This window comes from Saccopteryx bilineata, chromosome 1 (genome assembly GCF_036850765.1).
Source record: "Saccopteryx bilineata isolate mSacBil1 chromosome 1, mSacBil1_pri_phased_curated, whole genome shotgun sequence".
NCBI lineage: Eukaryota > Metazoa > Chordata > Mammalia > Chiroptera > Emballonuridae > Saccopteryx > Saccopteryx bilineata.
In genome coordinates, this window is record NC_089490.1 from 152,112,767 (window position 1) to 152,129,070 (window position 16,304).

A 16,304-nucleotide genomic window follows, 5' to 3' on the forward strand; every position below is an offset into this window, starting at 1 on the left:
AGAGTCTCCACCCAGCATTTAAGGAAAACAGCCAGATGTCTTGAATATGCAAAGAGGGATGTGGAAGGCACTGAGGAACCACAGTGAGGCAGAAGCAATGACATCTCAGCCAGCAGCAGGGTGATGAAGATGACCGCCAGGCCCAGCGGTCTCCCCAGCAGCCAGAGCCCCTAGAATGACAACATGATCTTGGGGAGAACTGACTAGAGAGACCCAGACTCAACTGAGATGAAGTTTCTGCCATGAAGCAAAATAAGAGGGACTCCAGATAGTGATTAAGTTCTACTCTAGGAAAAGCAAATGAGAGTTATGTTTTTGTGACCCAGAACCCGTGAGTGTAAACTTCTTTCTTGCTCCCTTTCCTTCTTCAGGTCTTATTTCAAATGCAGAGGAAGGTGAAGTCAGGGTTTGGAAGGTGGGTTTGCCTGTGCCCCGGTTCCCCTCGCAGGGACTCTGAACAATACCAGTCCCTCCATTCATCATTTTATTCAAAGCAATTGCCTTGAGCCTCACCTTCTCAAGGAGCCCCAAGGGGAAATCAGTGTGTTATAAATTAACCATGGCAGGGCATCACCCCAGGAGCCCTGTCGACTGGGTGCAGGCCCTCCACAGTCCATCTCGGATTCTCAGCCGACTGGGGCCTGTCACAGCCCCTGGCCGTGCAGCCTGCTCATCCTGGGCCCACAGCCTGCAGTTTCTTGTCTCTACCAGTGTGCCAGAGCTCAGCAGTATTCAGAATAATCCTCCTCCACATAGTTAGAGGGGAACCAGCCAACCTAGAAAGAGATGGGGAGGGGGTCAGAGCAGCTTCTACACTGTTCTTCCCACTGTTCCTCAACATACCAGGCAGGTTTCCTCCCACGGCAGGGCCTTTGCATGTGCCATACCTCCCACCCCAGAAAATCCACCTTTCAGATGTACACACAGCTGACCCCCTCCCACCTTCTACTGCTCTCTACTCACATATCACCTTATAAGCAAGGGTTTCCTAACCATTCTATTTTAAATTGCAAACCCTGCCCACCCCAACACTCTTTAGCCCCCTTTCTACTTTAATTTCTCCACAGCACTAATTGCCATCTAATTGATTATATGTTATTATTTATGGGTTTGTTGTTGGTTGCCCCATAAACACATAAAAGCACACTGCAACGTTAGCTCCACAAGGCAGGGATTTTTGTGTATTATTCACCACTAAGTGCCAAGAGCCTAGCCTAGTTCCTGGCACACAGTAGATGCTTAAAGAATATTTGTTGGAAGGAAGGAAGGAAGGAAGGAAGGAAGGAAGGAAGGAAGGAAGGAAGGGAAGGAAGGAGGGAAGGAAAGAGAGAGAGTTGGATCAGTACGTGGATAGATTGATGCATGGATGGAAAATGAATGTATGGATGAATGGATGCATGGATGGAAGGGTGGACGGGTGCATGGATGGATGGATGGGTGGGTGGATGAGTGGGTGGGTGGATGGATGAGTGGGTGGGCGGATGGATGGGTGGATGGATGGATGGGTGGATGGATAAATGGATGGAGAGGTGGGTGGATAGATAGGTGGGTGGATATATAGGTGGGTGGATGATGTGTGGATGCGTGGATGGATGCATGGATGGATGGATGCATAGATGGTTGCATGGACAGATGAATGCACAGATGGATGGGTGGGTGGGTGGGTGGATGGATGGATGGATGGATGGATAAATGGATGGATAGTAAGGTGGGTGGATAGATAGGTGGGTGGATGATGTGTGGATGCATGGATGCGTGGATGGATGCATGGATGGATGGATGCATAGATGGTTGCATGGACAGATGAATGCACAGATGGATGGGTGGGTGGGAGGGTGGGTGGGTGGGTGGATGCATGGAGAGATGAATGCTTTACAGCTCAGACCTTCCTAAACAATCCGAAAGGCTCTCTCAAACCCTAACTGTCTTCTGCACACTAACCATACTTTCCATGGTTCTTAACAAAACTCTTCACACAAGCAATTGTCCAGGTCACTTTTTCATATATATTTCCCCTCAGAATGTAAGCTCCTAACCCATTTCTTTGTCTTTATTTAACAATTATTTCTGAGAAGCCATTACGAGTGAGGCAGTACTCTCAAGGCTAAGGATTCATCAATAGATGAAATAACGAAGACTCTCTGCCTTTGTAAGACAAAATAAAAACCAGGCAGAAACAAACATTTTTGAGAAATCTTGAGGTCCCTCACAGTCTGAATTTAGGTAAGCAAAAAAGGAAGAAAAAAGGTAAGGAAAAAGTGGTTAATCCCAACTGGGTCTCTTCATGCATTCAATATTTATTGAGCACCTACCATGTGCCAGACACTACTCCAGCCGCTGATGATACTACAGTGAACATGATAGACACAAAACCTTCACTGATCAGCTCGGCCTCCTAGAAGTTGTGCTGACCTGCTCCGAGGGTGTGTCAGGGGTCACACTGGGGCTCTCATGCGTCCCTGTGATTCCCCATTGCAATTCTGACCACTCAGCATTGTAACTGCTTAATTACTGGTTTGTCCTCTTCACCAGACTATGAGTCTCAGGGCGGTGATTGTACTGTGCTCATTTTTATCTCCTTGGCACCCAGTGGAATAGCTAACACATAGTAGGTGCTCAGTAAATAAATGCAAGTTGCATTAATGAATAAAATTTCTGTGTTCCTCCCTCCCCTTAACCAGGGAAGACCTTCACATGAGCCACTCCCCACCTTCTCCAGCCCACAGTTCCAACAGAGCTTTACTATGGCAAGGATGCTTGGAATCCCAGCTCCGCCCGACTCACCCGGCCATAGATCTCCCCTCGCCACCAGCCTTGTTGCCCCTTCTTGTTAAGGATCTTGACAATGTCACCCTCCTTAAGGTTCAGCTCCGATCGGTCCCTGGCACAGAAGTCATAGCGGACTTTGGCTGTGCCAAAATACTTGGTGCTTCCTACTGTATAGGGGAGAGCAGAGTTGGTAAACAGGCCTGTGGCAGACACCGGCCCAGCATGCACAGGCAGTGGGAGAATAATGGTTTCAGGAGGGTAACACCAGGATGAAGGCTCTTTCAATGCTTCTTCATGCAGAGTGTCGGTGCCCCATGCTATTAGGGGACACAGTTCTACTGCCGAAATCATCCTTGCAACCCAACCAGCATTCAAATTTAGAAAAATAATACCATTTATAATTTTTTTTTTTTGTATTTTTCTGAAGCTGGAAATGGGGAGGCAATCAGACAGACTCCCGCATGCTCCCGACCGGGATCCACCCGGCACACCCACCAGGGGCGATGCTCTGCCCATCTGGGGCGTCGCTCTGTCGCGACCAGAGCCACTCTAGCGCCTGGGGCAGAGGCCAAGGAGCCATCCCCAGCGCCTGGGCCATCTTTTGCTCCAATGGAGCCTTGGCTGCGGGAGGGGAAGAAAGAGACAGAGAGGAAGGAGAGGGGGAGGGGTGGAGAAGCAGATGGGCGCTTCGTCTGTGTGCCCTGGCCGGGAATCGAACCCGGAACTTCCACACGCCAGGCCGACGCTCTACCACTGAGCCAACCGGCCAGGGCCCATTTATAATTTTTTAAATGACTTAAGTATACAGTGTGTCCATAAAGTCATGGTGCACTTTTGACTGGTCACAGGAAAGCAACAAAAGAAGATAGAAATGTGAAATCTGCACCAAATAAAAGGAAAACCCTCCCAGTTTCTGTAGGATGATGTGGCAGCATGTGCACATGTGCAGATGATGATGTAACACCATATATACAGCGGAGCAGCCCACGGCCATGCCAGTCGAGATGTGGACAGTACAGAGGAAAGTTCAGTGTGTTCTGTGTTCTGTGGCTCGCTAAATTCGAATCCGTGACCAAAGTGCAACGTGAATATTGGCATGTTTATAACGAAGCACCACCACATAGGAATAACATTACTCAGTGAGATAAGCAGTTGAAGGAAACCGGCAGTTTGGTGGAGAAACCCCGTTCTGGTAGGACATCAGTCAGTGACGAGTCTGTAGAGGCTATATGGGATAGCTACTTAAGGAGCCCTAAAAAATCTGTGCATAAAAAGAGGGGAAAAAACCCACAAAAATGTGGAAACTAAACAACATACTTCTAAAAAATGAATGGGTCAAAGAAGAAATAAGCGCAGAAATCAAAAGATATATACAGACAAATGAAAATGAAAATACGACATATCAGAATCTCTGGGATGCAGCAAAAGCAGTAATAAGAGGAAAGTTCATATCACTTCAGGCCTATATGAACAAACAAGAGAGAGCCGAAGTAAACCACTTAACTTCACACCTTAAGGAACTAGAAAAAGAAGAACAAAGACAACCCAAAACCAGCCGAAGAAAGGAGATAATAAAAATCAGAGCAGAAATAAATGAAATAGAGAACAGAAAAACTATAGAAAAAATCAATAAAACAAGGAGCTGGTTCTTTGAAAAGATCAACAAAATTGACAAACCCTTGGCAAGACTCACCAAGGAAAAAAGACACAGGACTCAAATAAATAAAATCCAAAATGAAAGAGGAGAGATCACCACAGACATCATAGAAATACAAAGAATTATTGTAGAATACTATGAAAAATTATATGCCACCAAATACAACAATCTAGAAGAAATGGATAAATTCCTAGAACAATACAACCTTCCTAGACTGAGTCATGAAGAAGCAGAAAGCCTAAACAGACCAATCAGCAGGGAGGAAATAGAAAAAACTATTAAAAATCTCCCCAAAAATAAAAGTCCAGGCCCAGACGGTTATACTAGTGAATTCTATCAAACATTCAAAGAAGACTTGGTTCCTATTCTACTCAAAGTCTTCCAAAAAATTGAAGAAGAAGCAATACTTCCAAACACATTTTATGAGGCCAACATAACCCTCATACCAAAACCTGGCAAGGATGGCACAAAGAAAGAAAACTACAGACCAATATCTCTAATGAATACAGATGCTAAAATACTAAACAAAATACTGGCAAACCGAATACAACAACATATTAAAAAAATAATACATCATGATCAAGTGGGATTCATCCCAGAATCTCAAGGATGGTTCAACATACGCAAAACGGTTAACGTAATACACCATATCAACAAAACAAAGAACAAAAACCACATGATCTTATCAATAGATGCAGAAAAGGCTTTTGATAAAATACAACACAATTTTATGTTTAAGACTCTCAACAAAATGGGTATAGAAGGAAAATATCTCAACATGATAAAGGCCATATATGATAAACCATCAGCCAACATCCTATTAAACGGCATAAAACCGAGGACTTTCTACCTTAAATCAGGAACAAGACAGGGTTGTCCACTCTCTCCACTCTTATTCAACGTGGTGCTAGAAGTTCTGGCCAGAGCAATCAGACAAGACAAAGAAATAAAAGGCATCCATATCGGAAAAGAAGAAGTAAAGGTATCACTTTTTGCTGATGATATGATCCTATACATCGAAAACCCGAAGGACTCCACCAAAAGATTATTAGAAACAATAAACCAATACAGTAAGGTCGCAGGATACAAAATTAACATACAAAAGTCCATAGCCTTTCTATATGCCAACAATGAAATATTAGAAAACGAACTCAAAAAAATAATCCCCTTCACGATTGCAACAAAAAAAATAAAATACCTAGGAATAAACATAACAAAGAACGTAAAGGACCTATATAATGAAAATTACAAAGCATTGTTAAGGGGAATCGAAAAAGATACAATGAGATGGAAAAATATTCCTTGTTCTTGGATAGGAAGAATAAATATAATCAAAATGGCCATATTACCCAAAGCAATATACAAATTTAATGCAATTCCCATCAAAATCCCTATGAGATTTTTTAAAGAAATGGAACAAAAAATCATCAGATTTATATGGAACTATAAAAAACCCCGAATAGCCAAAACAATCCTAAGGAAAAAGAATGAAGCTGGGGGCATTACAATACCTGACTTTAAACTATATTATAGGGCCACGATAATCAAAACAGCATGGTATTGGCAGAAAAATAGACACTCAGACCAATGGAACAGAATAGAAAGCCCAGAAATAAAACCACATATATATGGTCAAATAATCTTTGATAAAGGGGCCAACAACACACAATGGAGAAAAGAAAGCCTCTTCAACAAATGGTGTTGGGAAAACTGGAAAGCCACATGCAAAAGAATGAAACTCGACTACAGCCTGTCCCCGTGTACTAAAATTAATTCAAAATGGATCAAAGACCTAAATATAAGACCTGAAACAATAAAGTACATAGAAGAAGACATAGGTACTAAAATCATGGACCTGGGTTTTAAAGAACATTTTATGAACTTGACTCCAATGGCAAGAGAAGTGAAGGCAAAGATAAATGAATGGGACTACATCAGAATTAAAAGTTTTTGCTCAGCAAGAGAAACTGATATCAAAATAAACAGACAGCCAACTATATGGGAACTGATATTTTCAAACAACAGCTCAGATAAGGGCCTAATATCCAAAATTTACAAAGAACTCATAAAACTCAACAACAAACAAACAAACAATCCCATAAAAAAATGGGAAGAGGACATGAACAGACACTTCTCCCAGGAAGAGATACAAATGGCCAACAGATATATGAAAAGATGCTCAGCTTCATTAGTTATTAGAGAAATGCAAATCAAAACTACAATGAGATACCACCTCACTCCTGTTAGATTAGCTATTATCAACAAGACGGGTAATAGCAAATGTTGGAGAGGCTGTGGAGAAAAAGGAACCCTCATTCACTGTTGGTGGGACTGTAAAGTAGTACAACCATTATGGAGGAAAGTATGGTGGTTCCTCAAAAAACTGCAAATAGAACTACCTTATGACCCAGCAATCCCTCTACTGGGTATATACCCCAAAACCTCAGAAACATTGATACGTGAAGACACATGTAGCCCCATGTTCATTGCAGCACTGTTCACAGTGGCCAAGACATGGAAACAACCAAAAAGCCCTTCAATAGAAGACTGGATAAAGAAGATGTGGCACATATACACTATGGAATACTACTCAGCCATAAGAAATGATGACATCAGATCATTTACAGCAAAATGGTGGGATCTTGATAACATTATAAGGAGTGAAATAAGTAAATCAGAAAAAAACAAGAACTACATGATTCCATACATTGGTGGAACATAAAAATGAGACTAAGAGACATGGACAAGAGTGTGGTGGTTACCAAGGGTGGGGGGGGAGGGAGGACATGGGAGGGAGGGAGGGAGAGAGTTAGGGGGAGGGGGAGGGGCACAGAGAACTAGATAGAGGGTGACGGAGGACAATCTGACTTTGGGCGAGGGGTTTGCAACATAATTTGATGACAAAATAACCTAGACATGTTTTCTTTGAATATATGTACCCTGATTTATTAATGTCATCCCATTACCATTAATAAAAATTTATAAAAAAAAAAAAAATCTGTGCATGAGCCCACATCAAACTGCACTGAATAGGTATGAAACTGGGAGAGTTTTCCTTTTATTTGGTGTAGATTTCACATTTCTATCATCTTTTATTGCTTTCTTGTGACCGGTCAAAAGTGCACCATGACTTTACGGACAGAGAAATGGTGTGGGAAAATTCATTCTAAGCTGTTAAATATTATTTTAAGAAGAGCCAAAGGTTGAAAAAGAGAGGGAATGAGAGAAAGATAAGCAAGGGGCAAAAGACTCAGAAAACTTTTCATAGTACAATATGTGATACTGTAATTAATTTGTAGTATTTCTGCAAATATGCTAAGATTAAACATTCATATCTATGCCAGGACAAATTAGTAATGTGCAGGCAGATAGAAACATTTATTTGATTTGGTGATGTGAATAGAGACAGTTTTTGTCTTGGAGTTCTGATGTTATGTAGGTTTTGCCTTTCAGTAATAAAACAGTTTAATAATAATTAATTTTTTAAATATCTCTTTAAAAAAAATTTTGAATATAAAAAATTCAGACACTACAAAACCCGTGTGGCTTTTCAGGAAAATGTACTTCAGAATACACTCCAGAAAAATAAAATTAGAATCAAAATAAGGAATTTTAAAAATAAAGAAAATGGAGAACAAGAAATATAGTCTAAATAATTCTTAATTCTGTATTTTCAAGTTAAGTTCAATTGTAATGAAAGGATTCCTAAAATATATGCCATAATTAGTTTAATTCATAGCAAACAATATCCAACATTTCAGATTATTTCAACAAATCTAGCGGGTGAGAGATACAAAGGAAAAGGGAAGTTAAAGTGCACTAAAAGACTTGCCTTTTTGTAGGAGAAGGCTGTGGATGTGGATACTAATTAATCCTTGATATTGTTACATAAATATAGGCTTAAAAGGTGCAGGTGAGGACCCTTCTGGTCCTAGTGTCCTCATCTTTCTCAATATAAAGTAATAATCCCTGACCCACCTTCCATACAAGCAAATGAGTATGCAAACCACTCAAAAGCAAAGGAACAAACAGGACTAGGAAGCGTCCCTGCTGACTCACAGATATGACCTCTGCATCCCCACTGGAAGCAATGTTCATGGTATTTCCAAACTTTCCCTCCGTGATATAGGAAGAAGCTGGGGCTGCAGGTCCTCAGCCTGAGGCATTCTACCTGCTGGTTTGCTGATGGCTCTCCTCTCAGGTTCCTTGAAGGGGAACTGCAGGGTGGTATCCAGTGACTTGAAGCAATCCTTTAGGGAGTTCTGCTGGTAAAACTCCACCAGCTCCTGGAAGCAGGACAGCAGGACAGAGCTATACCAGCAGGCCAACCCGTGAGGGAAGAGGCCTAGAAGGAGACACATCCAACTTCTCATGTGAAACAGGCTCCCCTTCTGGTCTCCCTGGCAGATGATTCCTTGAATACTCCCCATGATGGGAAGCTCATTCCTTTTCTGCACAGCCAGGATCATTTTATAGGGAAGAGACCACATTGCCTAAAGCCAATTCCTTTAATAACCAATTTGCTTCATGATAAATTTACACAATAATCAACTTGCCTAATGACCAGCTCACCAAAATCAATTAATTATTATAATAATATATGCTGGCCAGAAAGCAAATGTCATCAATATCTCCTAATAATCCTAATAAGTGAATAAGTTCATAGTATCCCATCTCATAAATGCAGAAACTGAGTCACAGAGAAGCCATGTTCCTGTACAGGGTCCTCTAGCTGGAAAAAGAGGGATCCAGAATTCAGCCTCAGGAGAAACAGTGGGGTATAGTGGCTAAGAGCTGGCTTCTGAAATATGACTGATCTAAATTCAAGTCCCAGACTTATTACACTTAGGAATATTTATTACAAAAATGTTCAAGCTGATTCTAATAAGTAAACAATCAAGCAAGTCATAACTAATACATTCTGTAAAACAAGATGTTTGAGTTTTAGAGTTCTAGACTCCAAAGTTGCCAAAGTGAACCCTGAGAAAAAAAATACCCACTAAGACAGGCTCCTGGTGGCTAAATGGGCTCAAGTTTTATACGAAATACAGAGCCTAGCAGCCATTTCCACACAGGGTCCTCTTGGGTAAATTGCACTTCAGGAAGAAGCCTCCACTAAACTACCTGCCTCTGCACTGAACTGCCAGCCTGCACTGTTTCTGCCATCTGAGCCAGCCCTTATAAAGGACTTCCTAGAATCCTACCTCAACCAATAGGACTGAGGCTTTCCCCATCCAATCAGAGCTGTGCAGCTCCAACCAACCAGAGCAACTCTATTCTAACCAATCAGGACACTGGCTTTTGGATCAATTGCACTACAAAGATTAGTAAGAGTCCTCATTTACATGAGGGCAGACTAATCAGGGACCAGGGATGGAGGACTTCTGTCTATATAAGCCTGTTCCCCTCTGGCTCTGGGAGCACAGTTTCCCTTTCTGCAAAGACTGAAGACTGCTTTTCCCGGGCTGAGCTGAAACACTGAAGACTAGCTCCCTGTGAGATCAGGTGAAATCTGAAATAACGCCCCCTCCAAAAAAAAGTGGGCATGTGCAAGATTCTTGATTTTAAGGATCCACAGACCATGGGAAAGATCCATGTGCCTTAGATCAATAGGCACTTGAAAGGCATTTGAATTCTCAGATGATCATGACACAGATTAGGCAGAGCTAAATCTTGAAGTCTGACAGAAACAGGGATTCCGCTCTTCTGTGATACTAGATAAGATATAAACTTCAGTTTCAGAGAGTGAATTGAGGGGATTAACTAGAGTCCCACCTATACCATGTCTGGCACTAAGTACTCTGTAAATACCTGCTACTGTTACTTGTTATTGTCATCATTATTATTACCATCATCACCATCATTATTGCTCATTAGGGGATTGAACTTAAGACCAATTGATCTAAAATAATCTTGGAGGAGCCAGTGTGAATATGGGGAAGAGGAAGGGAGTCCCAAGATGGAGCTTCAGGGCAGGTCCTGCCTGGATTCTAGGAGTCTGGTGACTAGGGAAGACTGGCCCTTACCGTCAGCCCTCGGAAAGCCTTCTTTTCTGTAATCCGATACAGTCCTTCTGCCGTCATGATTTTAATGTGCTTGACCTCAACATTATACCTGGAAAGAGTGAGAGGACCAGATGGTCATTGAACACTAAGGCTGGGGACCCAGTCCCATCCTCAGCCAAGCTTCAGCCCCATGTTACACCCCCAACTATGGAAAAGGCAATCTTGGCTACTTCAGGGACAGGGTGACCACTGGAGCCCAAGGACTGAAGCTGCCTCCTGCAGTCCCAATGGGATTCCTTCTCTGGGGCCTTCTCTGCTCTAAGCCTTCGTTTCTTCATTTCTTCCTCTAAGGCTTCAGCTCTTTCCAAAAGAACAGGAATCCTCTTCCTACACTCAGGGTTGTTGACAAGTCAGAGACCTTGTAAAGAAAGGGGTGTTCTAAAACAGCAATTTTCCGCCGGTGTGCTGCAAGAATTTTTAAAACATGCAATACCTGACTATTTAGTCAGTAGCACTGACCTCTTTTCCCTTAGAATGTCAAATAAAAAGTAACAACAGTAAACACAATAGCCATCCATCCAGTGGGAAGAAATCAAAATTATACCTATCTTTTTGTGAGATTGGCAAAAGATTTATTTTGGGTGTGCTGCAGAATTTTAGTAATTATAGTTTATGTCAGTGGTGGGATTCAAATAATTTAATAACGAGTTCTCTGCCCTAACGACCATTTTCAGTATAAAAAAAGATATACCTTAAGGTAGTTTATTATTTCATGCATTTAAAACTTCCATGGCTTCCGAAATGAGTGATAAGATAACCTTTGAAATCTACATTTCTATTGGTTCATTGTGTCCTAGCTTCCTATTGGTTTCACTATTGGGGGTGGGGGCAACACCAGCACACTCATAATATCTCGGGAGAATTTTGGGCCTAACACAAAGCTGAAACAAATGACAGCTTGTCACCCCTGGTTGTTTGGCACTTTTTCTCTTTACATTATATGTTCATTTACTGAACTAACAAACACGAGGGAATTAAAATGTAGTATTTCATCAAAGGTATAATGAGTTTTATGAAATGAATAAATAAAAATTATAAGCATAGTTATGTCAAATTTTTTTCACCTATGGACAGAATGAACATTACTGCAGGTGCTTAGGATATGCTGTTGCAAAGTTGAATGTTAAAAAAGAGTAAGGAATGTGAATTTGTGATTTCCACATTGGGCAGTTGCCCAGGCACCCACCTTAGAGAGAAACCTGATTACAAGTGCCATTTTAACTGGTTTGCCAAACTCAACAAAAAATTAGGTATTGGTTCTGCTAAACCAGTGCAAACTGGTTGAATCCCACCACTGGTTTGTGCCATGATATGAAAAGGGTTGAAACTCACTGTTGTAGACGAGATGGGACAAGACCTATACTGTCACCATCATGTTGTACCACAGGGCAGTAAGGACATAGAAAAGGTAGTCACTTCCGCCAGTATGGAGAACTAGAAAACCATGCTTCTTCCCACTACAGAAAACCCCTAGAAATGCTGAGGATTAAAGTGCCGAGTTCTCAAAAAAGTAAGGAAAATGCCCAGATGCCAAAAATGAAAACAAAACTAAAAACTAAGCAGTAAGCATGAACTGCTACCCTAAGGAATTTGATGATCTTGGGAACCAAGAAGTTTATGTCTCAATTATCACAGAGACAGAAGAGCTGCTGGGCCCCTATAGGGTGGAGAGTGGGCCTGAGACCTGCCCATACCCCGTCAGGCTGGACTGTTACGAAGCTATGCCTTCAGGAAAAGAGGTGGGTGAGAGAACACCACCCATCAGGCAGTATGGACAATAAGAAGCTTGTCTGTTTCAGCCCCAAAACAAAAAGTGACCCTTGCAAATTCATAGCCTCAGCCTGCTCTCATGTAGGTTTGGTGTGTCAACCAAAGAGAGGTCCAGGCTGTAATAAAGAACAAAAGGCATTTATTTTGAGACACAGGTTATTCAGTTATGAACCAAAATTGGGTTCCAGGCAACAACAGAAAGGCAGCGTTTATAAAGGCAAAACTCCCAAAGTATAATTCTTTCTTTCCTGCAAATGAAGGACCGCTGGCTATGTTAACTGGACTCTGTTAGTTTAAATATGCAAGGGGGGTAGGGAGTGAGAAAGAGGATAGGTCCAAATGTGTCCAGGCAGCAGTTGTCCTAGGATGTTTATGGCTCAGCCTCGAGCTGAGTTTAGCAACAGGTTAGCAACTTAATAACAGCTCTGAGAACTGAGGCACAAGATGTGCAGAGGCCCCACTCCCCTCACAGCCTCCTGCTCTATATTGAGTATCTAGGCAATGCTTATTCCATTTTATTCTTTCCATTCTCAGGGGTTTGAACTTAAACCCACCTGTGTAGTCTGGGAAACTAAGGAATTAACCTAAACATATTTTTGACCTAAAAAAGAAATTAACTTGTTGGTGAATCCCACAGAAACAAATGTGAAATCTCTGGAGACACAGGCAGCAAGATTCCCACAGAGGAAGCCTCATTTAAGATCGCCAGACAAGATTACAAAACCTATAAGGAAATGAGTCACCACGAGGGAGAAGCTGCAGTCAGCAAACAGAGACGCATGAGAGACACTGTCTGTGAGCCTCGGGTTCAGGTGGCATTTTGCCTCTTCCTAAAGGAAGCTAAATGCCCTTTGGAGCCTCCTAGGAAGCATATGGATTGTCAGTTAATTAAAGGAAATAAAAAAAATTTTAAGCACCCAGGACACCAGTGATTGAATACAAGGTGGCTATCGTGACTACATTCCCTTCCTCCCAGACACCTGCATCACCCAGGTCAGGGAGGGTGTAATTACTTAATGCTGATGGCAAATTCCGCTGCATCCTTCACCCTCTGCCGCACCAAGAACGTCCCATCTGAGCGGTTGGTGAGGATGCCTTCTGCTCCAGCACGCTCCATGGGGCCAGCATACCTGCCAAGACACCAAGGAGAGAGGTCTGCACAGCCCCCAGGCCTGGGTTCCTATATAGCTACATGGAGGCCACTTTTTCTCCTAATCCTTGTGATATTTTATAGTTGGTGACAGGCTGGATCCAACAGCCCGTAAACACCAACAGAAGCAAGAGTCCAGAAGAGGACAATTTAAGTGAGGGGCTAAAAGATTCAGCCATCAAGGTAAATAATAACAAATAAGTATTATTTCACACTGTTGAAAAAAATGGAAGAAGCCACAAAGAAATGGAAAGATACTCTGTGTTCATGGATTGGAAGAATCAACATAGTTAATATGGCCATATTACTTAAAGCAGTATACAGAGTTAATGCAATTCTCATCAAAATCCCACTGGCATTTTTCAAAGAACTGGAACAAAAAAATTGTAAGATTTTATGGAACCACAAAAGACCTGAAATAGCCAAAGCAATCTTGAGAAAAAAAGGACAAAGCCAGAGGTTTCAGCTTCCTGACTTCAAAGTATACTACAAAGCTACAATAATCAAAACAGTATGGTGCTGCAATAAAAGAGATACACAGACCAATGGAACAAAATTGAGAGCCCAGAAATAAACCCACGTGTATATGGGCAACTAATTTTCAACAAAGGAGCCAAAAACATATAACAGAGAAAAGAAATGTACTTCAATACCAGTGTTGGGAAAATTGGAAAATCACAGGCAAAAGAATGAAACTAGATGGTTGTTTGACACCTAACACAAAAGATAACTCAAAATGTAATAAAGACTTAAATATAAGACTTAAAACAATAAAACACAAAGAAGAAAACATAGGTACTAAATTTAATGGACCTTGGTCTCAGAGAGGATTTTTATGAAATTGACCGTAAAGGCAAGGGAAGTAAAAGCAAAAATAAATGAATGGCACTACATCAAATCTAAAAGTTTCTGCACAGCAAAAGAAACTATCAACAAAAGAGCAACCAATTGAATGGAAGATTTTTGCAAATGATACCCCTGATATGAGGGTAATTTTTAAATATATTTTAAAAATTATACAACTCAACAACACAAAAAACAATCCTATTTTTAAAATGGGCAGAGGACCTGAACATTTTCCCCAGAAGTCACACAGATGTCCATCAGATATATGAAAGGATGCTCAGCTTCACTAGCTATAAGGGAAATGAAAATCAAAACACAATGAGATATCACCTCACACCTGTCAGAATGGCTATTATCAATAAGACAAATGACAAGTAGAGGATGTAGAGAAAAAGAGAACCCTTGTGCACTGTTGGTAGAAATGTAAATTGGTGCAGCCACTATGGAAAACAGTATGGAGGTTCCTTAAAAATTTAAGAATAGTGCTACTGCCTGACCAGGAGGTGGTGCACTGGATAGAGCATTGGCCTGGGGCACAGAGGACCCAGGTTCAAAACCCTGAGGTCACAGGCTTGAGCACAGGCTCACCAGCTTAAGCGTGGGGTTGCCAGCTTGAGCATGGGATCATAGGCATGACCCCCATGGTTGCTGGCTTGAGCCCAAAGGTCATTGGCTTGAAGCCCAAGGTTGCTGGCTTGAGCAAGGGGTCACTGGCTCAGCTGGAGCCCCCAAGTCAAAGCACATATGAGAAAGTCATCAATGAACAACTAAGGTGCGACAACAAGGAATTGATGCTCTCCCTTCCTGCCTGTCTGTCCCTTCTGTCCCTCTTTCTTGCTAAAAAAAAAAAAAAGAGAGAAAGAAAGAAAAAAAGAAAAGAGAAAGAATAGCATTACCATATGACTTAGCAATCCCTCTTCTGGTATTTATCTGAAAATTTTGTAAACATTTATTCGTAAAGATATATGTACCCTTACGTTCATTGAAGTCTTATTCACACTGATCTAGACATAGAAACAACCAAAGTACCCTTCAGTGGATGATTGAATAAAGATGTAGCACAAATATACATGGAATACAGGGGTCCTCGGGTTACAACATAGATCCGTTCCTACAATAGTGACGTAACCCAAATTTTGGTATAAGTAAAAACACACCCTAGCCTAAGTAACTTATCTATCCTAACTGGGATATGCCACTGATGCTGGTCTTCCAGCCACAAAACTAGCAACCTTTCCATCTCGATCCTTATGCCACTTTGCTGTTTAGTAATCAGAGTCGATTTCATAGGGGCTGATCCCTTTACATCAGGGATCCCCAAACTTTTTACACAGGGGGCCAGTTCACTATCCCTCAGACCGTTGGAGGGCCGGACTTTAAAAAAAACTATGAACAAATCCCTAAGCACACTGCACATATCTTATTTTAAAGTAAAAAAACAAAATGGGAACAAATACAATATTTAAAATAAAGAACAAGTAAATTTAAATCAACAAACTGACCAGTATTTCAATAGGAACTATGGGCCTGCTTTTGGCTAATGAGATGGTCAATGTCCGGTTCCATATTTGTCACTGCTAACCATAACAAGTGATACGACACGCTTCTGGAGCTGTGACGCGTGCGTCCCGAGTCATCGAAAGTAGTACTGTATGTGAGCAACGCTGCGCTTTTCACTGACCACCAATGATAGAGATGCCCCTTCTGGAAGTGCAGCGGGGACCGGATAAATGGCCTCAGGGGGCCACATGTGGCCTGCGGGCCGTAGTTTGGGGACCCCTGCTTTACATGCTCTAGGATACGGCCTTTATCCTTGATAACTGTTGCTACAGTAAAGCTGCTAAGGCCTTGTATGTGGCCAATGTTTGTTGCTGATTCTCCTTTTTCTGATCTCTTTACAATGTCTACTTTCACTTCCATCATGACGCTTTCTTCTTCTTCGAAGCACTACCATCTGAAGACGCTGACTTTCATTTAGGAACCAGGATAAGGGCCAAAAGTCACCAAACAAAGCAACACAAACAGAACTCTTCACTTTTAACAGTCC

The 16,304-nt window shown here is 41.7% G+C and overlaps 1 protein-coding gene across 2 annotated transcripts in view; it reads right to left on the reverse strand.

Annotated features, from left to right (window-relative positions):
* Positions 1–475: 475 nt before the first annotated feature.
* VAV1 (vav guanine nucleotide exchange factor 1) overlaps positions 476–16,304 on the reverse strand; it is a 71,987-nt gene continuing 56,158 nt past the window's right edge. The window contains exons 23-27 of one of the 2 annotated variants that reach the window (XM_066274277.1): positions 13,275–13,391; positions 10,453–10,540; positions 8,598–8,712; positions 2,785–2,933; positions 476–776 (exon numbers count right to left, since the gene is read on the reverse strand). In XM_066274277.1, coding sequence (XP_066130374.1) covers positions 723–776; positions 2,785–2,933; positions 8,598–8,712; positions 10,453–10,540; positions 13,275–13,391 — 523 coding nt within the window. In that variant the 3' untranslated portion in view covers positions 476–722. Of the gene's footprint in view, positions 777–2,784; positions 2,937–8,597; positions 8,713–10,452; positions 10,541–13,274; positions 13,392–16,304 lie in introns of both variants that reach the window. The other variant, XM_066274268.1, reaches the window with a different exon arrangement.